Below are 26,096 nucleotides of genomic sequence, written 5' to 3'. Positions count from 1 at the left end.
CAACGAAATGGTAGTTTCGAGACGTTTTTACTTCGAGACGAACGTTTGGGAAATCTTGTTCCCGTGGAAATCGCAAATTTTGGAAAGGGGAAATTTTGGAAGCGAAAGTCTGGACATTCCGAATTTCGAAAGTCATTTTGGAAAACCAAAGTTCCGCAGGACTGAAATTTTGAGATGTTCGAATTTTGGATATTGCGAATTTTGGAAAATCCGGGTATCGCGAACCGCAAATTTTAAAGAATCCAAATTTTCCGGTTGTAGGTCTGAAATTTTGGGAAGCTCGAATTTTGGAAAAATTTTGGAAAATTCCAATTTCGGGAAATCCAGATTTTGCAAATAGCGAATTTCGAGAATCCCAAATTTGTTGTCGACTCGGATTTCTAAAACATGCAAATTTTGAAAATCCAAACTTTGAGAGTCCGATAATTTCCAAACTCTGAATACCGAAAGACCGGAATCTAAAAAATCCCAAATTTCGTCAATTTCAAACATACGAAATATTCTCGAAATACTCGAAAAATACTCGAAAATTTAGTCGCGAATATCGACGCGAAGAAACATATTCCCACTGTTCGTTTAATTTCTAACAATTCTACCCTTCGTTGCTACAAAAAAAAAAGATTTTCATTGATTGCCAAACGATCGTTTCAATTTTCACAAAAATCGTAGCGGTGTCGTCGTGCAGAAAATAAGATCGTTGAACAATTATGGCGTTCACTTTCTATAATCGATCGGGCAAAGTTCGCCAGGCACGTAGGCAAGCAGAGAGTAAGTTGGCCGTGTGTTTCGTCTTAATCGAGGCTATTGCGAGGTCGTTGTGATTAACGTTGACTATCTAAAAGGTGGCGAGCTCCAGTTCGTCACAATCGAAAACACTCGTAATTACCATTATTTAGCCGTAATATATAGGTGGCCCTTCGTAGACAAATGATATTTCCCTTTTGTTCAAAGAAACCATCTCGTGCGGGGTTTGTAATCGATTGGAAATTCGTTCGAACATCCGCGAAGATGAAATTCAACTGGACAAAATATCTGAAAATAATTCCACGACTGAGAATAACTCACTATCGTTGCTTGGCGGCGTCGATCGTGGCACTGCGCTTGAAATACGTACGTTTCAGAGAGGCTCTAAATTTTCAAAATGTACTTTCAAATGTATTTTCAAACTGTAAATTTCTCTAAATATGTAATTTGTCAATTTTTAACGCAATGTAGCTGCCCTCTGACGCCAAACTCATGTAATTACACATATATATGTTGGCAACTAAGTGATTGCGAATTTTGTCGTTAGGTGGTATTAACAAAATTCGCAATCACTTAGTTGCCAACCTAATATATATTTATGTAAAGAAATAAAATAAAAATAATATATATAATATTACGTAATACAAAGAAATATGCTATTATATGTATATATATTAGGTTATCCGGAAAGTGTCTTTCTTTCGCAAACTTGTTTTTTACAACAGTGCACCTTCATACAAACGTGAAACCAAGTCTGTGAAATGTCATGGTGCTTATCTCAACAGAACAAAATGGATCGTACGTAATTCGACAAAATAATATAAAACAAAAAACGTGCGTCTATTATTTCCTCATAACAGGAAAGAAACTTTTCGGGTAACCTAACATAATATTAGGTTATCCGGAAAGTGTCTTTCTTTCGCAAACTTGTTTTTTACAACAGTGCTCCTTCGTACAAACGTGAAATCAAGTCTGTGAAATGTCACGGTGTTTATCTTAACAGACCAAAATGGATCGTACGTAATTCGACAAATAATATAATACAAAAAACGTTGTGCGTCTATTATTTCCTCATAAAAGGAAAGAAACTTTTCGGGCAACTTAATATATATATGGCGTGTCACGTGACGAAGACAGAGACAAGCAAAGCAGAGAAGTTGGCTAAAATTCGATAAAGGTGATGTGAAATTTTCTCAGCTGTGGCATTAACGACGTCTAGCAGCGATCGTACGGAATGTTCTACGAATCGATGGTCACCGAAAGAATGAAATAAACGCCGGGTTTATTACGAAGCGTGGAAGGTGGAGATCGATGTGCGATTAATTTCAATACGTGTTTCAATAACATCGAAATATCGTGGAAACGAAGATTCGATGGAAATTATCGGAGAATGTACGACGTTTAAAACGATTGGTTATCGAAGTTCGGTTCGGTAAATTAAGTAACTGCGAAAATGATAAATCGTGGATGGCGAGCAGATCGACGAATGGAATATGCAAACGCGTTTAAACGACACGTAGATGTCGAAGCGATAAGAATTTGATGAAAATCGTTGATTCGCGTGTCCCAAATTAAAAAAAAATAAAAAAGTACTCTTTGAAGGCGCGTGAAATTCTTTCATTTTTTTTCTTTTTTTTCTTCTTTTTCCCGAATGTCGATCGGCAAACCGAGTATATTTGGAAATATTAAAAAATCAGAAGCGAAGAAACTCGCGATGGAAAATTACAAATTTAAGGGGACGATAGGGATGACGGAGCACAAAAGAGGGAAAAAATTGATAAAAGTGTTCGCCAGACTGAAGGACATTTATCATTGCACGTCCTTGCCGTGGTAAAGACACGCATCGGCGTAGAATAAAAATTCGCAAATTTAAGAAATCGCACTTTTTCCTTTCGTTACGTTTTCGTATAATTTATCTTCTTCTCTTCACAGTCATCTTTTAATCGACTTAAAAACAGTGCTTAAAAATACTAACAAATCCGCACGAATACATTCGGAAATATCCATCGACTCTTGTGCAGTGTTTCTCTTAAAATGTTCTTTTCTTAATCTTCTTTTTTTTCATTTTATTTCTTTCTTCTGTTTTTTCGTGAATGATCTTTTAACGTTTTTAACATCTGCCGATGGCCATCGATTTTCATCATTGCCACGAATTATTAATCATTGAACGAATATGTCTGTGACGTACAGACGTGCAGACGTAAATTTTCGTATTTTACGAGACTATTTATCGGTGGAAATCCTTACGGATCAATGAACCACGATATTTGATGTACAGAAGCGTCCATGCGTCTTGTAAAAAAATATATGAAACTTCCACTTGTATTGGAAATTGCTTTATTGAGAAGAATTGCTACATCGAGAGTCGTTCAAGTCGTTTCATAGAAACTACTGGGTTGGTAACTAAGTGATTGCGAATTTTGTCACTAGGTGGTATTGACAAAATCCGCAGTCACTTAGTTGTCAAGTCAATATTACGTTGAGAAATTGAATCGAATTTTATTTTTATTAGACGCGGACGATTATCTGAGTTAGTTTACCGAATCGTAAGAAATTGAAAGGAAGATCGAGTAATTGGCTCGTGTAAGAGAAAAGCTCGCGGACTGACCAAAGTTCCAATTGCGTTGAAGAATCGTAAAGGAAATGGAATTTAAGGTTGGATTACAAACCCTGTGCGGCCTACTCGCACTAAAGCACCGCCGATTAGCCCCGAGCCAGCACTCAGTATCGCCAGGAACAGCCAAGTAGTGGTGGAACGAAAAATTCGAGCCATCAAAGACGAGGGAGCAAATATTTTTGCTTTTATAGTTGTAAATTGCACGTGTTGTATAGAATAAAAAGAAAAAAAAAAAAAGAAGAAAATACATTCCTCTGGTCTTGGATGACTCGTTAGCTGCTTATTCTCGAGAAACTCAACCACCAGGGTGCGAATTACTCAAAGTTGGATGGTATACGATCGTTAAAGAAATTATCAACAAGGTATACATTTGCTCTACCAAAAGGAAAATTGACATAGGCTCGCCAATGTAAAGACAAACTGTTGTAGCATTTCCGGTTTCCAATATTCGTTTCTCCCATTGTACCTGGCACTAAAAGAAGTGTAATTATTTGTTTAATGGTGAAACGTACACAAGGAATTGTAATTAAGACGAATATTAGGCACGAATTATTAGAAAATTTATATGAGAATTTCTGCAACTAATGTTCCTTCTTTTTTCTTTCACTTTCAGTTTAGTTTCTTCTTTGAACTGCATCGCCAATTTCTCTGATCAAACTACTTACTCACACACCACCAAACGATCGAGCACTGCTTGAAACAATGACGAATTTTGAAACGGATGTTTTGGATGTTTTGGATATTTTGGATGTTCTGGATGTTTTGGATGTGCGTGGCGGATGATTCATTCACAGTGGTTCAACTCGTTTTTGCATGTACAATATTCGGACTGCTGGATATTTGAAATTCGCTGGATATGAAATTCGCGAAACGCGGCATCTATCGGAATTTTCAACGTTTGCGATTGGCAAAATTTAAGATTTCCAAAATCTGGGATCTTCGTAACTGGAGATATCCAAGACGTGAATTTTCGGAAAACAAGAATTTGTACAGCGCCTGGAATTTTTGAAATTTCACGTTTTTGAAGATTGAACTTGTTTTGGATTTCTAAAATTTTGATATTTTCAACATTTGGTTGAAACTTACAAAAGATTTGCAATTTCTAAAATTAAAATTTCCCATCTGGAATTTTCAACATTTGGTATTTCCAACATTTAAAATTGCCAAAACGAAAGATATCTGAAATTTGGAATTCCAAAAATTGGAAATTTCCAAGACCTGAAGTTTTCAGATTTAAAGATTGCCAATGTCTAGAATTCTCAAAATTTGAAATTTCCAGAACTTGGGATTTTCGAAATTTGGATTTTCAAACATTGAAATTTCAAAAATTGGAAATTTCCAAGACCTGAAGTTTTCAGATTTAAAGATTGCCAACATCTGTAATTTTCAAACTTTGAAACTTCCAGAACTTGGAATTTTCAAAATTTGGATTTCCAAACATTGGAATTTAAAAAATTGAAAATTTCCAAGACTTAAAATTTTCAGATTTAAAGATTGCCAACATCTGTAATTTTCAAACTTTGAAACTTCCAGAACTTGGAATTTCAAAATTTGGATTTCCAAACCATTGGAATTTCAAAAATTGGAAATTTCCAAGACTTAAAATTTTCAGATTTAAAGATTGCCAACATCTGTAATTTTCAAACTTTGAAACTTCCAGAACTTGGAATTTTCAAAATTTGGATTTCCAAACATTGGAATTTCAAAAATTGGAAATTTCCAAGACTTAAAATTTTCAGATTTAAAGATTGCCAACATCTGTAATTTTCAAACTTTGAAACTTCCAGAACTTGGAATTTTCAAAATTTGGATTTCCAAACATTGGAATTTCAAAAATTGGAAATTTCCAAGACTTAAAATTTTCAGATTTAAAGATTGCCAACATCTGTAATTTTCAAACTTTGAAACTTCCAGAACTTGGAATTTTCAAAATTTGGATTTCCAAACATTGGAATTTCAAAAATTGGAAATTTCCAAGACTTAAAATTTTCAGATTTAAAGATTGCCAACATCTGTAATTTTCAAACTTTGAAACTTCCAGAACTTGGAATTTTCAAAATTTGGATTTCCAAACATTGGAATTTCAAAAATTGGAAATTTCCAAGACTTAAAATACACTTGAGATCTCCAAAATTTGGGTTTCTGAAAATTGGAATTTCAAAAATTCGAAATTTCCAAGACCTAAAATTCCCAACATCTGGAATTCTCGAATTTTGTAATATTCAAGATGATGCTCTTGAGATCTCCAAAATTTAATATTTCCTACTAATTGAGTAGCTGCAAAAATTTGCAATTTCCAACACATTTGAAATTACCAGAATTTGAAATTTCGCTGACATTTTCAAACCTAATCGAATGAATTCAACCCTAAATTTCGTATATTTCTGCAGCTGTAATTTTTTCCCTAATCACTGTGGCTAAATCATGCGCAGTGCACATACAATGTGCAAAAGTATAAATTCACCTTAATGACACACGAATGAACGCACTCCACACACACGACATTCGAATGGTGGCATGAGTTCACATTTATTACAATGGATTAGTTATACAGCACACTCTGATCATTTTATCGATGCTTTGTTCCAGCTATTTAGTACTTCGAACATTTAATTTCCAATTAGTTATAATTAAACTACGATAATCATTGTATTCGAAATATCTAAGTAGTATAGTAATGGTCATATATTCACCAATTCAAATGAATCGTATTCACTAATTGTAAATCGCATTGTATGTGCTTGTTAGTATTTAGATGATTGCTTCTTGAATGCTCGTAGCATGATGGATAATGAATAATAAACGTGTCTTGCAGGAAGGATTATTTGATTTATGTAAAATGTTCCTATTTTTCAAAGAAGCAGAAGTAAAGGAAATAGTTATATATTTTTTCTTCTTTCTTCTTTTCTTTTTTTTTTCTTTTTTTTTTATTGTTATAAAGGACTTGAGTGAGTTTGGCTATAAAAATATAAAATTTTGTGTCACATTACATAGATTTCATTCTTGTTAAAGGAAGACAAGAGAAAAAGGAAGGGAAAGGAAGAAAGGAGTGAGAAAATGAAAAGCAGAGTGAAGAAATAGAAGGGGAGGAAGAGAAGAGAAAGAAGAGAAAAATGGGGAAGAAAGGAAGAGAGAGAGAGAGAGAGAGAGAGAAAAGAAGGAAGGAAAAAAAGAAAAGAAACCTCATTCGGATTAGTCAAATTACTTGAATTCAAGCAACTTGGAATAATTGGATTTGATGAGAACGATTTTCAAGTTAAGTATTATGGATATGAACCCGTTATTTAGGTTTCCATTAGGATACTACAGGCTGTTTGAATTCAAGCAATCTGTCTAATCCCAACAAAGTTAAAGGAAAGGAACAGAGAAAGAAACCAAAAGAAAGAAGGTAAAAGTAAAAGAAGCGTGGCCAGAGAAGAAAAGAAGAAAAGAAGAAAGACAGGCAAAAGAAAGGAAGGAAGATACGCAATGAAAGAAAGAAAGAAAGAAAGAAAGAAAAAAAGAAAATGGATAAAAATAAAGACATTGCAAAACTCGTATTAAAAATAATATTTAATGTCTCTCTAATAAAAGAAAAAAATAAAAAAGAAATATTTAACATGCCCGATAGAAAAGAGCCTTCCTGCAAGGTAGCCAATTATATCTTAATATCCACTGTACAAAAGGCAAATACTTAGCTAATTAGGTTGACCACAATGTACCAATTAGTCAAGGATAGAAACAGATACATAGAATGTAATTATCGAATCGCAATTAGCCAACGAATGACGCTTTTCTCCGTTCTGTTGTTGCGGACATATAGAAACACCACTATGGCTGCTTCTACAAATAGCGCCAATAAAAAACGAACGGGACCTGGTGGTCCTGTTCCTGTTGACCTTCCGGGACATCACTGCCCTGAAGCAGCCAATCGAGGCGGACGACAGCAAGGGTGGCCTCTCCAAGTTCGCCAAACTCGCCAGATCGGTCACCAGGTCGAGATCTGTTCTTGTATCACAATTCAGCTCCCATCTGCCCGCCCTCAAGGATACCGCGTTGCCAACCACCGCGAAGCAATCACATTTAGCTCATGTAAGATATCTTACTGATTCCTTAGTAGGAGTTTTACTAAATTAGTTGATCGATCTATCTAATTTACAAGTTTCTCGTTTTCGATGGAAGGCAGACCTTCAGACTCGTTAACAAATTGTAAATCATTGTGGAAATCCACATCTTCACGAATAATATTCTATCTGCTTTTTCATTCCTGAATTAATCCTTGTAATTTACCTAATTATTTTCTAAGTCACTGAACTGTGGATCTTTATGGAAATTCAGATTTTTATGAGCAATATTCCTCTACTTTTTCATTTGTTAATTATTCCTTATTCTTTTTAATTTACCTAGTCATTTTTCAAGTCACTGAAGTGTGTGGATCTTTGTGGAAATTCACATTCTTATGAGTAATAATCCCTTTTTCTTTTTTAATCTGTTAATTAATCCTTGTAATTTACCTAATTATTTTTTAAGTCACTGAACTGTGGATCTTTATGGAAATTCAGATTTTTATGAGCAATATTCCTCTACTTTTTCATTTGTTAATTATTCCTTATTCTTTTTAATTTACCTAGTCATTTTTCAAGTCACTGAACTGTGTGGATCTTTGTGAAAATTCACATTTTTATGAGTAATATTCCCTTTTTTTTTTTAATCTGTTAATTAATTCTTGTAATTTACCTAATTATTTTTTAAGTCACTGAACTGTGGATCTTTATGGAAATTCACACTTTTATGAGTAATATTCTCTTTTCTTTTTTAATTTGTTAATTATTCCTTATTCTTTTTAATTTACCTAGTCATTTTTCAAGTCACTGGACTGTGTGGATCTTTGTGAAAATTCACATTTTTATGAGCAATATTTCTCTCCTTTTTAATTTATTAATTGTTCCTTATTCTTCCTAATTTACCTAGTCGTTCTTTAGTCACTGAACTGTGTGATCTTTGTGGAAATTCAAATTCTTATGAGTAATATTCCCTTTTTCTTTTTTAATTTGTCAATTAATCCTTGTAATTTACCTAATTATTTTTTAAGTCACTGAACTGTGGATCTTCATGGAAATTCACACTTTTATTAGTTAATTTGTTAATTAATCCTTGTAACTTGCCTAGTCATTTTTAAAGCCGTCCAACTGTCAATCTTTACAGAAATTCATATTTTTATAAGTAACGTTTCACTCCTTTTCAATCAATCAATTAATCCTTGTTACTTGCCTGATCATTCTCAAAATCACTGAGTCGTGTTTCTTTATAGAAATTCATATTCTTATAAATACAAATTAACCTTTGAAGACTATCACAACGGATGTCATAGACCCTGTACATTTTTACATTTTTACTTCTTTAAACTTCCCACAAATGCATAAGCACGGTCATAGTCTTTGTTCAGTACAATCAACAAAATATTCAAGTTACTGAATGTACATTAAAATGCTGAAACTCTATACAACAGTTTCAATTGTCAGAGAGTTTGGACTTTGAAATTTGAAATTTTTACAACTAATTGCAAATCGATTAATCAACCCCAGAACAACCAATTAATTAACTCATTCGCATGCAATTCTTTCTGAATTTCTAACTTGGGTCATCCTACACTCTATCCAAGCCAGCGAATATAAAAATAAATAAAGTAAATAACAATCATAATAACATTACATCTAATCATTTTAGCTAAAAAGTCCTGCCACTTTATTCGGTAAGCTGTTTCGATTTTGATTTTGTCACTCGCACCAACTACCATTTGTATTCGAACGTGTCTGATGAAGATTTACTCGCGTTGGAGATTCGTTCCCGTTTCGAAGAGATTTGCATGGAAATGTTAACGGGTTCGCAGACCATTTGTACGTGTTCGAGATTGCTGGATTATTGTAATCGTCAATATTTAAATGCATGAGCTGTGCTGCGTTTATCGCCTGATTTCAAGCCCCTGAAACGTTTATCAAAATTCAAAGCCTGTCTGTAAGCAACAGCAGGAGCATAGAGAAAGAAGAGAAATAAAACTCGTTGTTAAATTCACAAGCAAAAGAAGAAGAGAATTTTAACTCGAAAATCGAAAGGTAGTAAAATCAATCATTAAATATTTCGTAAAAATATTCCTTCATTTTCTTTCATCTCTCTGAAACAATGCATAATCGATGCATAACGCTAATATAATTTTCATTTTTCAGATGATGTCCTTAAGCGGCGACGTGATGCCGCAGTACAGACAAGAGGCACCAAAGACCCCGCCGCACATTTTGTTACATTACTGCGCGTTCAAGGCGATCTGGGACTGGATCATTTTATGTTTGACCTTTTACACGGCCATCATGGTGCCCTACAACGTCGCGTTCAAAAACAAGACCAGCGAGGACGTGTCCCTGCTGGTCGTCGACAGCATCGTCGACGTCATATTCTTCATCGACATTGTCCTCAATTTTCACACCACGTTCGTTGGACCTGGTGGCGAGGTGGTGTCTGACCCCAAGGTACAAATATCCTCGCAAAACCAAAAACACCATGAAAAACCGGTTTGGTTTGGCTTGACAATTGATCATTAGCCCAAGGTACATATCTGCAGTTTAACCGCGACTTTTATAGAAAATAGGGTTTCTATAGAGAAAAGTAGAGGCCATGTAAGTACGGAAATGCGTGGAGAACGAATAAATGTATTAAATACAATGTTATACTCGATAAACGTTACCTTTCAAATGGATAATTCCATAATTGTAGACAAAAGTGCGTTAACTGTCACACTCGTCAAAGGTTTGTTCGTCGATTTCGTTGTGCAAAAGGTCCCTGTGATTCTACGCCAGATTCTATTTTGCATTGTTTTAGCGTAAAATCAGAGAAGCGAGAATCCTCCGGCTGCTTTCAGGTTCCCATCGTTGCACGCGAAAGCTCATACATTAGCAACATTATTCACTTTTATGTAAAAGTTCGCTTTGAAATTATCCCTCTTCTTGTTCTCTTTTTCCCTGACAGCTAGCTGTTGAAAAATCTATGGATACTGAAATACATTGCAACGTTATCTTTAATTTCAAACTATGAAATTTTCCAATTCCGAGGAATTTTAAAGCGTAGGATTTGCCAAGTTGGAAAAATGTCAAATTTCCATGTACCGCGATCTATTTTAACAATGTCGTGGTATCAGAGGATAGCTATCATCGAAGAATTCTCTAGATATTCTCAGGGATTCATCCGGACAAAGTTAAAACTGGGAATCTAGACCATTGGTGAAAATTGTGTCAAGTCATTTTTCTTTACCATTGTTTTCTGTCACGTGGCAAAAATATCTTTTACAATTGTTCTCGCCTCTGTGTGCTTCACTTGCTCTCAGAACAACTCGTTATAAGACTTTGTCTAATGTAATTTCCCATTAAAACGACAGGTGATCAGAATGAACTACCTAAAGTCGTGGTTCATCATCGATCTTCTGAGCTGCCTGCCGTACGACGTGTTCAACGCGTTCGACCACGACGAGGACGGCATAGGGAGCCTGTTTTCGGCTCTCAAGGTGGTCAGATTGCTTCGTCTTGGTCGAGTGGTTCGGAAACTAGACCGGTATCTGGAGTATGGAGCCGCGATGCTCATTCTACTGCTCTGTTTCTACATGTTGGTTGCTCACTGGCTGGCCTGTGTCTGGTACGTCACTTTAAGGTGATTTTACCCTGCCCACACACAAAAAGGTAACACGGCTGCGGCAGGATTGACGGCTAAATCAAACCTTAGACGTCGTTATCCCTACCCCACCCCCCCGATTTTCTCAACCTAACATTTTCCATCAAGTGCTACCTAGACACAAATAGAGATATACATACATGGACATACACACATATACAGAACATGTACACGTGCACACAGGATATGCCGTGCCGCTTTTACAAAACAGCATAGCACTCTCGTTCCGCCGGGAATTGTGCAAAAGATATCATAATCTCGATCTACTTTTATTTTGTCTAAAAAAAAATGGAACATTCCCGAAAGGAATCAGTTTGCCATGGCTTCTAGAATAGTAACGAGAGCTAACTGGGTCATCCTGAAGATTTGTGTTAAAAGAATATATTTTTTCTGACATTTAATATAGTTTTATTTATTTATTTATTTATTTATTTTTTAGTAATCGTCGTTATGTTCTGTACAATTTATTCCAACGTGATATACAAGATGCATCCGAGGAGCGTTTCAAGACTATAGTTACTTCAAAGGCACTTAAAGACTGTATGAAGATCATATCAAGATGGTATTAGAATAGAAGATGTTCATTGAAGATCGACAAGATAATTTGAATTTGATATTACAATCCTTATGCCAATGTTCAAAATGTATCAAAAATAGTACCATTAATATTAGTGAATGAAGATACCGAATTTCAAGGCAGAAGTACTTTTGTTCTAGAAGCTTATATTATTCAGAAGAATTATATTATTGGTATTGGTAAACGAAGATACTGAATTTTAGCACAGAAGTATTTTTGTTCTAAAAGCTTATATTATTCAGAAGTATTATAGTACCGGTATTGGTAAACGAAGATACTGAATTTTAAGATAGAAGTACTTTTATGCTAAAAGCTTGTATTATTCAAAAATAATGAAAAGGTTCAGGATGACCCGATATCTGCGATATGCAGCGAATACAGGGCAGAGATCGATCAGCCACACAATCGAAAAAGAAAAAGAACGCGAAGAAACGTCGCATTAAAACTGCTGCTGCCTAGTTCCTTCACCTCGCTTCTTAATTATTTTCGCTTCTTCCCCGCTCGAAGCGGCATAAACGAAGTAGCGCTTCAAACTAACGTTGCCTCCTCTTTGAAGATGACGAGGACAGAAGAGAAAGAGAGAGAGAGAGAGAAAGAGAGAGTACGAAAGAGCGAGTGAAAGAGAAAGAGAGTACAGAAGAGAAAAATATGGAGAAAAAAGGAGGCTTGTTCTCGAGTGCAAGAGAATAAAGTCGACGACGATGCTAACCTTCCGCTCGTTTCCTCGACAAAGAGCCTCCGTGTCCTTTAGACGTTCTCCATCGTCGAATCGACGATCACGGGAAACCACGAACGTAACAGGAGCTCTTTCGCTCGAAACGCTATTATCTTCTGTTGGCGAACCGTCCTCGTTTCCAAAAGAAGCTTCGAGTGTTTGACCGTGATCCTTCTTGCCAGATATTTTTTCGTTCCAAAGAATAGCCAAAAGAGAAAAAAGTGAGACAGGAAGCAGAGAAAGAAAAGTGGAAGAACAGTTACGAAATGGAAGCAAGGATAACGGTCAAGACTAAAGAGGAACATGGAGAGAGAACGCTTTTCAACACGAATCTTAGCCAACCAAAAAGCATGCGTGCTTCTTTCACGCGTCCTCAGAGAACCCTATTCGCCTTTTATTTGTACAGGGTGTTTCCAATTTTTCTGAGAAAACTGCAACAGTATAATGGGATAGAAGATAAGAACGTTAATTGAAGAAAATAGTTACATATTACTAGTTAAAATACTTTATCTACATTTTTCATTTTTCAAGGTAGTATCGAGGTACTTGCAGATCCCCAGGTGTTTTACTTAGCGAGTAAAGTTATACTGTACAGGCTGTATTATAAAATGATGAGCAAATATTTTGAATATTTATTCTTATTAATCGTGATATAATTTTGATTTAATATATGTTAAAAATGATATTATTTATTATAGTATTTTGAACAAGTGACGACAATAAATCTTCAATTTTCTTCACTTTTAACTATGAAAAATGTTATATATGAAGTTGTGCTGTAAATTCTTTACTACTATTTTGAAAATGTGCTTATGCTATTGTAGAAGATTTAGAGATAGGACAATGTAATGTGTTCAAAATGTATGGAATACTTAAAGTATTGCTTATAGTATTATATCTACTAGAGGATACAAATTTCTATCCAAGTTTTGTTCCCTTAATTGTACCTTCACGAAAATATAAATTCACAACTACATTTGTACTCATATTTGCAAAGATAAGATCTCTTTCTTGAATCATCGAATACTAATTATGTATTAGGATAATATAAGATTGACAACTTCGTAGAAAGTACGGTTGGATTAATTTGCCTTCTGAGAGGCTCATTTGTAAATCCTGTCTCAGCAATTTATCCAGGAAAATTGAAAACTCTCTGTATATTTCTATTATATTTTATAGCCTGTATTAGAGAATGTAAAATGGTAGAAAGATGAATATGACGAGAATAATAAGAAGGGTTGTTGGGTTAAAGGTACTCGATAGGAAGGTCGGACGCGGACAACGGAGTCCAGTATTCCTGGCTGTGGAAGCTGGCGAACGTCACCCAGTCACCGTACAGCTATCTGTGGACCAATACCAGCACCGCACCGGAACTAATCGCAGGACCGTCCAGGAGAACCATGTATGTCACTGCATTGTACTTCACAATGACCTGCATGACCTCCGTGGGCTTTGGCAACGTCGCCGCCGAGACCGACAACGAGAAGATTTTTACCATCTGCATGATGATCATTGCCGGTATGATTTTTCAATTTTTTCCTTTTATTACTTAATTGAAGTTTACGAGGTACTTATCAGTTTATCTTTTTAAGGTATCCAATTGGTAATAAAATTTTTGTATCCTCAAGAGCGAATGTTGGGATTGTAAAGAACCTAACCTCAATCTAAATGGAGATTTCTTTTACTTACTAAATATTATACAAGAAATGTTAGATATTTTGGATAGTTCACATATTTTTGCCTTTTTACCTCTGTGACTTCTTAATTTTAAAATGCCTTCGCTTTTCTCATAAATGCATCAGTATTCGTAATCTGATTACCACTTTCAGACTTTTAGAGGAAGGAGATTGTGCAAAATTTAATTCCACAAATTTTCACGAGTTTGCACAGAGTGTATCGGTTTTAATTTGGAATACCTACGTCGTGCGGTTCTCTCGCAAATAGTTTTAGACGTAATATCCGTTTTAACATACTTATCTCTCGAGTCACGACAAACACGAATTTGCAACTACTCTCTACTGGACTAGTTTGTGAACTTTCGAGCACCTTAGAATTTTATTTGAAACTCAAAGAGTTTAAATCGGTGTCTTCCTGACTGACAATCAGGCGTTATCGTTTTAGCTAATTTATCGTTGTCAAATTCTATTTGAATTGATCTATAAATCTGTAAAATTGTTCGATTGTTTGCAGCTCTGTTGTACGCCACGATCTTCGGTCACGTGACTACGATCATCCAACAGATGACATCGGCCACGGCCAAATATCACGACATGCTGAACAACGTGAGGGAGTTCATGAAGCTGCACGAGGTGCCGAAGGCGCTTAGCGAACGCGTGATGGATTACGTGGTGAGCACCTGGGCGATGACCAAGGGCCTAGACACCGACAAGGTACTTAACTATTGCCCCAAGGATATGAAGGCGGATATCTGCGTTCATCTGAACAGGAAGGTCTTCAACGAACACCCTGCATTTAGGCAAGCTTCGTCACTCTTCTTAGATTTTAGTGTATTCTTGCATAGAGATGTCCTTATGTGGCGCGTATAACCTAACAAAATTTTTCCTGCAATGTACAATTAATTATATACCTAAGTCATTCGTTTTTGAGAAATTGTACGGTACTCATGTATCTTTTATCGATATGTCTTGATTTTTGTAATCCTTATATCGTGACTTGTAATTATAATGATTTATAATTAATATGTACAATCATATTTATACACTTTTGTCTTCAGATTGGCCTCCGATGGCTGCCTCCGCGCTCTGGCGATGCATTTCACGATGTCTCACAGCGCGCCAGGCGATCTATTGTATCACACAGGCGAGTCTATCGATTCGTTGTGCTTCATCGTGACCGGAAGTCTCGAGGTGATACAGGATGACGAGGTCGTGGCGATCCTCGGCAAGGGTGACGTGTTCGGCGACAGCTTCTGGACAAACCCGTCCGTAGGACAAAGCGCTGCCAATGTTCGAGCTCTTACTTACTGTGATCTCCACACGATCAAGAGGGATCGGTTGCTGGAGGTGTTGGATTTTTATCAGGCTTTCGCCAATTCTTTTGCCAGGAACCTCGTTCTGACTTACAACCTTAGCCATCGGGTGAGTGTTTCTTAGATTTTGCTTTTATTTTTATTTTTGTTTTGTTTTATTGATTATTTCAGACGTACTTAATTTACAGATTAAGTGCTGCTGTTTGTTTATTTCAGATGTAAAATTCGTTTGAAATTTTTAATATCTTTCCATATTGTTTTAAATAACTTCTTTACAGAATTTGTAATTTTCCTGAGTTTATAAATTGCCAATTTGAAGCATTGATGATATCGTACGTTGCCAATTAGGAATTTTGGTCCTCTTTCTCTCAAAAATTTCTTATTTTAACTTTTGATGGCTTGGAATTTAACTTTGATTATTTTAAGGATCGTTAATTTTTTATTTTGGGGATTTCAAAGTCAATAAGTGGAATTAGTGATTCCAAAAATCACGAATTGGAAATTTCAGTCAGGGAAAAAATTACTAATTTCAAATATAGGCAAGTTTAAAAATTGCCAAAATTTCAAATCTCGGTAATTTTTTAAAAATTGCTAGTTTAAAATTTTCTGATTTTAAGAGTCACTAATTTGAAGTTTCGAGTATCTTCAAAATAGTTAATTTGAAATTCTATTTTCGAAGATTGCTATTTTGAAATTTGCCAAATTGAAATATTAGATGATTAAAAAAATTCAAATTGATTTGCAATAAAGAAAGGTAAAGAGTGAAGGGTAAAGAAAAGATTTGAAATTTCGAGGTTTCAATTCTTTATTGAACTCTTAGCATTATACTGAACAGCAGTGCAATGTTTGCTCTTTGGCTTTGTTCTCTCAACAGAACAGAGGGAACATTGACCGCCAGCCGACTCATATACGAATAACACACACAGTCTTATGTAACAATAGTAATGAATATGTGTTGTACAAGTTTCTCCTCGTCGATAGACTTTATTCAGCGTATCAAGAAGTCCGATTAAAAATGATTGATGATTCACCAGGCACTAGATAATAGGCATTCGAAAAACACAGCAACTCGTACGGTATAATATTTTTTTTCATTTCTTTTTTCTCTGTATATATATATATTTGTTTTAATATTGCTCCATCGATGGTAGAGTCAATTTGAAATGACATTAGTACGAGAGATCAGGCCGTTACAGGGACATGAAATTTTTTTTCAAAAAGATCAGCTAGCAAACAATCAGAAGAAAATGCTTGAAGAACTCGATTGTTGATCATCTTTTTTAATAACTATTAATATTATTCTGTTGAAACAATTCCACGAAAACTAGAGAATCATCTTTTTTTCTATTTTTTCATTTACAGGTATTGCATTATACAATGACCTCCTTTTGTTTCTACAAAGCTGATACAGTTTTTAATAGCCTGATATGTTTTCCTTTTTTCCTCTTTTCCATACTATCTCAACAAATGTCTAATATCACAATTACTCCTTCTTTTCTCTCAATCCGTCACTGTACATCTTGCGACCAGACATCTCTAATATGACTCTTGAGGTAGAATCTTGATCCAAAACTGACCTTGCATTTTGTTCTTCTTCTTCGACTTCTGGAATAGGACCAACACCCCAAACCTCACAGTGTTTAATCCTAAAATTCTCCTTGCCACTGAGTTGCACATAATTCTGGAAGGTTGTGCAGGACAAGCTTGATTTTCCAGTTCCATATTCACAGTCCAGCCATAAACCTGGATAATTCAACTGTCCTCCCATGAGCAGCCCATTAGGCATAGTTTGTTGATGAAGATTTAAGTACTGGAAATGGTTGTTGTAACCAGTGCAAGGAAATGTAAGTATATCTGGTTCAAGTTTGAATAAGAAGGAAGATTGGTTTCCAATGAAATTTGGTCCAATTCTCCAACTATCAGAGGCAAAACCTCCAAACACGTGGTCATCGGTGTCCTGAAGAATTAAAATAGTCGATCCTTGCATGGTGATTCTTCCAAGCATAGTGGAAAATGATTCTCCATGCACTTGACTGGAAAATAAAAATCTCCATTCGTTGCGAAGCTCATGAGGCAAACTGAGATTTAAGAACAGAACATCGCCCAATCCCAAAATACTTGGGAAATGTGGTATATTCTCCAAACCCTTGCAACCTGGCAAGAGGTTCAAATCGTTTATTCTACTGCTTGCATTCTTGTCTCCCTTTTTCTGAGAAACCAAGAAAAGGCACTGAAAAACGTGCGATTGTATGATATTGAAAGTAGTTGTTGTAGAGAACCAGTTCTCTACTTGTTCGGTGGTCAGTGTCTCACCATGTTTGACTAGATCTACGCACAAACTTCTGGATCTCATCCCTATTCTCCTAGTGTTTACTGTGCAGCCAATGCTGCTCCATGTTAAGTAGTGTGCATTCCCAGAGTTTTTTTGTAGTCTCAAGTAGGAATTAATGGTGGCTTGAAGATATTGAAGGAACGTTGTAGTGGGTATTTCATGTTTCTGCTCCTCTTCCGAGAAGCCATTGAAAATCAGGCTAGTCCTCTCCTCCGGACTGCCACGTATGGCAAACACATACAATCTCCCAAAATTCTCTCCGTTTATGGCAGACACTCTCTTTCCTGGTTCATGACAGAGGAACCTTACTACAAATTGCAGTAGTACATCATCCAAATGACTGGACCAGTGTTTGAATATATCTTCGCGTTTTATAGAGCCTGAACTCCGGGACATGGACTTGAACAGATTCTCCACCAAGGTCAGCTCCTCCGCGGAGAGGATATTCGCGGATGAAGCAGAACGGCTCGAACCATGACCCATCTGAAACAAATCGATTACTTTCAGAAAAATCGTTCCATACAACTGTCAAAAAATAAAGAAAACATTCTTGTGTAAACATATGACTATCAAACAATCGATCTACTTTGCATATTTTTCAATTCATTGCCATTTACGATAATATACGTCGCTAGATTTAGAAATCACTGGTAATCGTAAGAAATTGGAGAAAAAATAAGGATTTACAAACCTTTCGAACGCGAGGAGTACTTTCCACATCAATCCATATACGTCAGTTTTCCCAGTGAAAACTTCGATTCGACACGAATCACGGTAATAGAAGTACGCAAGTACGCGTACTTTCTTTCAGAATGGATCACCAAGCATCTGAAACAAAGTTCCGAAACGGAACTCGTGCGGTCCGGGAGCTTCCCCGAGCCGACACAATAAATAAGATATTTTGAGGTTAGTCGCAAGTGCAAGTAACCTGCTACTAGTGCGCTCACGGTGCGCCTATCGACTGCTCTACTCGCGCATGTGCAGAGTAAAGTTAAACGAAACCTCCCACCCTTAACCTGCAACTTTCTATCCGGAAAAAAGGAAATAGCAGGGGAGCGTCGCTTTCCCGGCGTTAGAAACTGGATTACCTGAAAAAATTCAATTACCCGAGTTATCTACGTTTTATTCCAGTAAAGGAATATTAAAACATAGAGAGTTATTACATACTGAAATTACCTACGTTGATTTCGTTTCTTAATAAGCTTAACGAACGAAGATCATCTCGCATCTCCGGAAACGTTAGTTGTGTTCAAAGAATCTGAGAATCGAAGCATCCTTATAGGAAACACTGTAAGTGCTAAAAATCAAATTTCTTTAGGACAGAGAGAAAAAGTTAGCTGACTTTAGTATTTCGAAATTTCATTTGTTTATAGATAGAGATATACATTTACAGAAGCCGAACTAATCAACTCCACTTTTTATCAATTTCTTTAGTCTGTTATATGAGTATACGAGTAATATCTGATTCCCATACTTCCGTCAGTTTACTTATCGCAAGAAAATCACGCGGATAGTGATAGATCTCAAGGTAAATTTTAAAAAAGGCGTTTTTAATATCGTCATTATCCTGTACTTTTCAATTGATAGAGTTGATTAATGTGACTTCTGAACTGCTCAATCATAAGAAATGTATTAAAAGATCTTTTTATTTTTTTACATTTATTCACCATCACTCATGAAAAAGAAAATTATACTTGTAGAGAACTCTGTATTTACCACCTTTTAATTGTAAAGAAAACTAAATATGCCATTCATTTTTAAATTTACAAATCCTATAAGTATAGTAAATTAAAAATATATTTATTTAATACGTTCTTTTCATTTTCGAGTAGAATGCATTACAAAAGCGTATTTTAAAATATTCCAAGTGATATTTGATGTACACATATTTTAACATCGTTTGAAGTAGCACTTAAGTGTTCTTTACTCGTTCGTGCTACCTATTAGCATTACTGTTAACTGCAATACTTGAAAAGTAGGGTTATTTAAGTGAAATGAATTCGTCAAATTCGTTTATAAACAATTTTTAAACGATTTATATTTGAAAACAGATTAATTATCATAATTCAGTAGTGTGTGTGTATTATTCTATTCCTGCAAGTTATTTTGCTATTTATTTTATTGATACTTGTGTAATATATCGCTACTGACTCAAATAACCTTACCATAAGGTTATTCGAAGCATTTTCTCGTTTTTCATAGTTTTCTTGCTGGACTTAAAGTAAGTATATACATGACATTCTTTCGTTATTATATTGAAGATTAATGGTGTTTCTTAATATACAAGTTTGATTACTCTGTGCAGAGATTTACTTACTATACTGCAGTATGTATTCCCATTGGCAAGTAAAACATTTTTTATTAGAAAATAGGCAAAAATTGTTTAATTTTGACACTTGTGTTTTGTATAAGGATGCTTCGATTATTTCGATAATTTTATATATATGATGTGGAAGCGTAAGGACGATTATTAACACTCGAATAATGGTCACCTACATAGCAAGGGGTGTAAAAAAGCCGATAAAGGGTCCAACGCGTTCTAGACCATTAATAATAGCAAAGGAGCGACTCGAGAGCATAAATAATTGTTCCGGGCCCCATAAATAATCGCTCGTCGTTCCAACTGCGCCGTGTCGTTCATCCTGATTAATTACGCCGAGCATACTGCGTCCCATAACGAATTCCATACTCTGCAAATGTTGCAGAAAATGCAAGAAAATACAAGATGTAAGAAAATATTAGAAAGTATAGGATCATTTGCAAGCTAATTGATACACACTGGATCATGAATGTATTTGAACACATACCATGAAAAACATTTATGTCCATATTGTATATACTATACATATATCTTGAGATTTCATTATTATTATCATAACGAGATACAAATATCATATTGATAAAATTTCAAACCAATCTGAAATTGTATACATTTGTTTACATAAAACAGATTATATATGGATATGTCAAGACATATTATATGTTATGTATATATCGTATGTGTTATGTAAAACATTTTGAAATTTCATTAACGCAATAATGAGATAGCACTGCCGTGATTATATTGATACAATTTCAAGACAATCTGAACTTGTATATCTTGTATGTATTAGATAAAACGGATTATTACTACACGTGTTATGTAAAACATTTTGAGGTTATGTAATCATAGTAATGAGACGAGACTGTTACGATTATATTTGTCAAATCTGCAATCAATGTGAAGATGTAGGTAAAAGTTAATTAATGAAAAAAGATATTTGTTTCGATATTTGTTACATTAGTAAAAAGAAACTTGTATATAATACGAATAATATGTTAACAATAGTCTTAAATATACAATTTAGTACTAAAGACAGTTTCATTGTTATATTGTAGTTTATTAACATAGCGAATAATCGATTGTTTAAATACTTTTGTGACTCCTGCAGAATATATATTTCTGTCAAATATTTGTTTAATTTTCTGCATGTATTTTCAGATTCGTCTCAAACTTTACCAATACAGTCGTAATAGTCGAGTCTGGAATTTTCAACTGTTTCACGTAACACATATAATATGTTCCATGGATATTGAAATACTTTCGTGAGCTAGTGTACTTGTTATTATGCTTATTTAAGCGCGTAAAATGGAATCGAATCATTTTGTGCAGCTGATCTTCCGGAAGGTAGCGGATGTCCGTCGAGAAAAGGAGCTGGCTGAAAGAAGGAAAAACGAGCCGCAGTTAGATCAAGCTCAGGATCACCTGGTGCGCAAAATTTTCTCGAGGTAGGGACAGATTTGTTGCCTGTCAAGCTCGAATGGATAACATCCGATCCATTCTATTTAAATAACTAACGCCTCTCTTAGTGTTCTCTCTCTCATTCTCCAATGAAAAAATCAAATTTTATATTAGTAAAAAAATACCTTTGTTTTCTTTACTTAAAAAAAATCTTTTTTAATTTACAGGTTTCGTTGTGATTTTTTTGTTGTCGAATGAAGAAGCATTGCGAGAGGTTACGATGTTACAATTAGAATTAATTTTGGTGGATACGAATTCGTTCGTAAATAAATCAATGCATCAACCATATGCACTTACATATGAACTTACGTCTGACTATGGAGTTCTGTTACTACTTAAAGCATATCTTAACGAACGTTTGAACAGACCTTCTTTAAGCTGGATAGTTATTAAGCTAGCTTATTTAAAAAAACGAATACGTATTCACGAGATAATTAACGTTAGCCTCGATTCTCTGTGATCACGTGAAAGGCCGTGCAGAGTGGACAGCTGGTCTGTATTCGCAAATCCAACAGGCTGACGAATATATGTATCTTTTTTTTAAAGCGCAATCTCGCTAGGAATATCGAATGAGAGAACAAGGAGCGAGAATGGGATCGTGTGAACGATATTTTCCCTCTTATACGTGTGTATTTCAAGCATTGTAAGATTCATTGCTCGAAAATCATACACGGAAAAGAATATAAAGAACAAGAAAGTCCTAAAATCTATGAAATACACGCGCATAAAGATACGAGAAGAAACATTCGGGCGCCAATTACAGACTACTGAATCAATAACACTCTTAACTAACATTACAAAAAGCGAAAGCACGAGCGTGAAAGAGCGTGTGCGAGAGGGAGGGAGAGAAAGAGATTATGTTAGCACACATGATTGATGATTATATCAGTGCAAAGAATATGAGAAAAAAAAAGTAAAGAATTAGAAAATTTTCGTATCGTATGCTGTGGTAAATTATTGTTGATTGTTGATCGTTGCTTGGCTGGCCTGTTGTCCGTAAAGGTTCAAGACCGACGGGGATGCCCAGATCGGCGTGAGCAGGGCCGCAAATGGACGGTCCCAGCAGGATTCCGACGAGGAGCTCACCGTGAACGTCCTGCCGCCCTGGCCCAGTTTTAGGCAATTTCATTTCTTACGTATTTATTTATCTTTCTTCATTCTTTTTATTGCCATCTTTGCTACTTCTTACGTACACTCTTATATTATTGATTATTATTACTCTATATTTATATTGATTCGATTAATTATTCTTCTCATTATGATTATATTTAACCATCGTTATTATAATTGTATATCGTTATATATATACACATATATATATATATATATAATTATTATTATTATCGTTCTCAACTGTGATTTTTCTCTACATACATATTATATATACATGCATATATGTATATATACATATGTACATACATCTATCCCTAGATATATTTATATTTTTAGAAATGAAGATCACACAGACAAGGGAAAAACATGATAACTATAGTTTTTGGTAGTTTCTGGATTTTAATGTCACTTTATGTGACTTAAGCAGGAAAATTTCTGATATGACTGGAAATAGAAATAACCTGGTAAATTAAAGGTGCACGTCTTCTAAAACTGGCTAATTAATCTAAAAGTTAAATTAAAAAGAAATAAGTGTAAAATGAAATTAAGCGCAAAAATGATATTTTTGAAATTATAAAAGGCATAAAAATAGCACATATCATAGATTTTTAACATAGACTTTTAACATAGACTGTTTCCCTGTGAAAGTGTATAATATACAGTCAATCAAAATAATTAATATACGTACGTAAAAATATTTAATTATCGTGTTCTTCCCCTGTAGTCGTCAACTATACGACTATAATTATCGTTACTATATATATGTATATATACATATTTATACGGGTCGATCTTGTACATGTATAGCTGCCTAAATTATTTATATATCACGGATGAGCAATTGTTGAGAGAGCGTGAACGTTTTTTACGTGGAGATTCGAGAAACAGAAAACTTTTTTTTAGATCGACACGATCCACCTCGGGACGAGCGGCTTACCGGCAACGATGGACCGTGCAGAATTTTTCTATATTCCGATCGCGTGTATTTGCACGTAACCGTGAAACCAAAAAGACACGTCGAACCAAAAAAAAAAAAAAAAAATTTTCGTATCTAAAGGAAAATTGAATCGAACGAATGCGATCCGCGAAACCGATCTTTTTTTATTTGCTCTTCTTCTTCTTCTTCTTCTTTTTCTTCTTCCTTCTTCTTATTCTTCTTCCTCTTCTGGTCGTGTCGTACCTATTTTATGCAATTCGCGCGAACGTCTCCTCCGGGGGCGACCGATACGCATTTTTCTCGAGAAAAAGGTTTCGAAGGGTATCACGGATGTGCAATCGCTGTACACACGCTTGAAAGAGAAACTGATATGTATTCTCACTCAGCACGTCTACGAAGTAACCTGGGTAAATCGAATTCCCATATCTTTTAACTGGAACCCTTTTACGCCATCTTTTTACCATGTACCTTTTTCCATTTATTATTTTTCAAACATTCTTCTGTTTATATATATATATATTTCTTTTGTTTATATTGTGCAGGATGTCAATAAGACCCGGGCGATTTTACATGTTGTGAGCCTAGATATTGAGACAGTGAAGAGGGTTCCTGTGCAAAAATATCATTTGAGGATTAATTTTCAAGCTAGAAACAATTTGGTTTTAGGTTGGTAATACATGCATTACTGCGTAGATCACATATCTGTCGCTCTGAGACAGGGCAAACTACGTGAGGAAAATGTGGTGAGGTTAGATAAGATGGATATTTTATAAAAATTTGCTTTCTAAAAATAGATAATACGTGGGCGATGTTTTGTAAGAAACAAATATAATTTAGTTGCTACGTTAATTTAACTTCATTAATATTAGACTGTATAACTTATACCATTGGTATTTTTTAGATGTTCGAGAAGGTGACGTATATTTAATAAATATACATATATTTCATTCGAAAATTAAACGAAGAGATAGTTTTAATGTGGAAATTGACTAACAATATGTCGAACTTTAAAATTACTCTTCCATAAAGCACAGGAAATATGACTCGTCAATTTCAAGATGTTTTTAATCCCGAAACTAAAAGGCAGGACAATTTTGAGAAGTTAAAAGGATAGACTGAGAAGGATAAATCTACGCAGCTAACGGTGTATTTCTAGCAGAGAATTAAATTATTTGTAACTTCAAACATAAGGTTCAAGCAACATTCTTGTGCCTGAACTTTCTTCGTTGATTTGTTATTCAAAAATTACACCATGTAAACAATTCTCGACGTTCTTATCGCTCTATATGTATCATTTTTTTTTCTTTCTTTTGTCCTAATATTGTCGTACCGTTCTTTTTGTCTTCGTTGTCGTCCTTTAATAATTTTGGTATAATGATATTTAAACGATGAAATCGATTTGCCCAGGAGTCGCATCGTTCATAGATGCGTACACATCACCCGATGCCATTATATTCAATATTTGTCATTTTTAACGATCACTGCAGTTCTGACGAATGCTAGAGTGCTGTAAGATATACGGCTTTAGAGGGTTATGCGCATTTTTCTCCCACCATAAATATATATACGTATATTATATATTCTTAGTGGAACCAGGATTTGTATAGAGCAAACTCGAGGGCTCTCTGTTTCGTTCAATTTCGAATCTCTTCTATTATTTAAGAGCAATTTTACTGTTTCATTGCTTGTTCTTGATAAAACGGCACAGCCGCTAACGTTAACAGAGCGATATGACGTATTGAGAGCAGAAATGGACCAAGTCACATTTTTTCTGAACGTGAATTTATTACATTGGAATTTATTACATTAATACTAGAATTACTAAACCACTAGTATTTTTTGCTTTTTACGATTACCAAAAGCATACAACTGTTTTCCATAGTATTAACTTTCGATAGTATTTACTTTTATTGTAACAAATATGATCTATTTTCATCGCACTACTTTAATTCCAACTAATTACGTATATCATATCAAAGATCGGTAGTTATATGTGTCAATTTATTGCACTGAGCTGTTTTAACTCTTAAAAACTGTTATTGGGTGAAATTTCTTTCAATGTTACTTCCCCTAATACTGAATAGTAATAAAACATTTAATTGCACTCTGAATTCATTGATTTCTAAAATGGAAAAAGAATAAAGTGGTGCAAAATGTCTAAAGATGAATAGTGCAAAAATGTAAGAAATAATTCATTGTTTCCAAATCAAACCAGATAATACATTGAAATCAGTTGTTGCATTGAATTATTTTCATATATATTTTAGACAGAGAATTATCCAATTTGTGAAGTGTTAGAACTAGTCCACTTTTTCTCTCAGTACCTCGCATTTTTTTTTTGTTCATTTTTTATAAGAACTAAGAAGTCTACGAATCCGTTTGAAAGAAATACCAGAGTCCTCCATCGCGCCTCGAGCATCCGATCCTTTTACGATTTTATGCAACGCCGAATGCATGTGACGTACACACTCTAGGATTCAAGTTTCTCTTTGTCACCTGTATTTATATATATACATATATATGCAATATGTATACGTATATTTTAATACATATATATATGTACATATATATAACGATGCCAAGTAGCTGCTTGAAA

The 26,096-nt window shown here is 34.9% G+C and overlaps 2 protein-coding genes and 1 long non-coding RNA gene across 15 annotated transcripts in view; 1 reads left to right on the top strand and 2 right to left on the bottom strand.

The window, feature by feature from the left end:
* Positions 1–26,096, top strand: part of LOC100742779 (potassium voltage-gated channel protein eag) — a 130,763-nt gene that overhangs the window by 96,797 nt on the left and 7,870 nt on the right. For 6 of the 13 annotated variants that reach the window (XM_024366176.2, XM_024366175.2, XM_033319673.1 and 3 more), the window contains 8 exons: positions 7,164–7,432; positions 9,565–9,864; positions 10,767–11,035; positions 13,601–13,866; positions 14,539–14,824; positions 15,083–15,446; positions 21,322–21,437; positions 22,453–22,569. In XM_024366176.2, the coding sequence (XP_024221944.1) occupies positions 7,164–7,432; positions 9,565–9,864; positions 10,767–11,035; positions 13,601–13,866; positions 14,539–14,824; positions 15,083–15,446; positions 21,322–21,437; positions 22,453–22,569 (1,987 nt within the window). The remainder of the gene's footprint in view (positions 1–7,163; positions 7,433–9,564; positions 9,865–10,766; positions 11,036–13,600; positions 13,867–14,538; positions 14,825–15,082; positions 15,447–21,321; positions 21,438–22,452; positions 22,570–26,096) is intronic. The other 7 variants (XM_033319676.1, XM_012383099.2, XM_012383102.2 and 4 more) reach the window with 3 other exon arrangements.
* Positions 16,125–18,653, bottom strand: LOC105680485 (MTOR-associated protein MEAK7). Its single transcript, XM_024366187.2, has 2 exons — positions 18,361–18,653; positions 16,125–18,152 (listed from the first exon to the last, which is right to left on the bottom strand). The coding sequence occupies exon 2, from the start codon at positions 18,150–18,152 to the stop codon at positions 16,821–16,823; it is 1,332 nt and encodes a 443-aa protein (XP_024221955.1). The 5' UTR covers positions 18,361–18,653; the 3' UTR covers positions 16,125–16,820.
* On the bottom strand, positions 20,057–20,929 carry LOC117151426. The gene is made up of 2 exons (XR_004461340.1): positions 20,477–20,929; positions 20,057–20,359 (listed from the first exon to the last, which is right to left on the bottom strand). It is a non-coding gene; the product is annotated as an uncharacterized LOC117151426 (long non-coding RNA).

This window comes from Bombus impatiens, unplaced genomic scaffold (genome assembly GCF_000188095.3).
Source record: "Bombus impatiens unplaced genomic scaffold, BIMP_2.2 scf_0203, whole genome shotgun sequence".
Taxonomy (NCBI): Eukaryota; Metazoa; Arthropoda; class Insecta; order Hymenoptera; family Apidae; genus Bombus; species Bombus impatiens.
Note: the sequence above shows the minus strand (reverse complement) of the source record. Positions and strands in the feature narration are given on the sequence as shown.

What these genes read in the sequence shown, in the direction of transcription:
- LOC105680485 (XM_024366187.2), bottom strand. Translation starts at nt 18,152, where the DNA reads ATGGGTCATGGTTCGAGCCGTTCTGCTTCATCCGCGAATATCCTCTCC.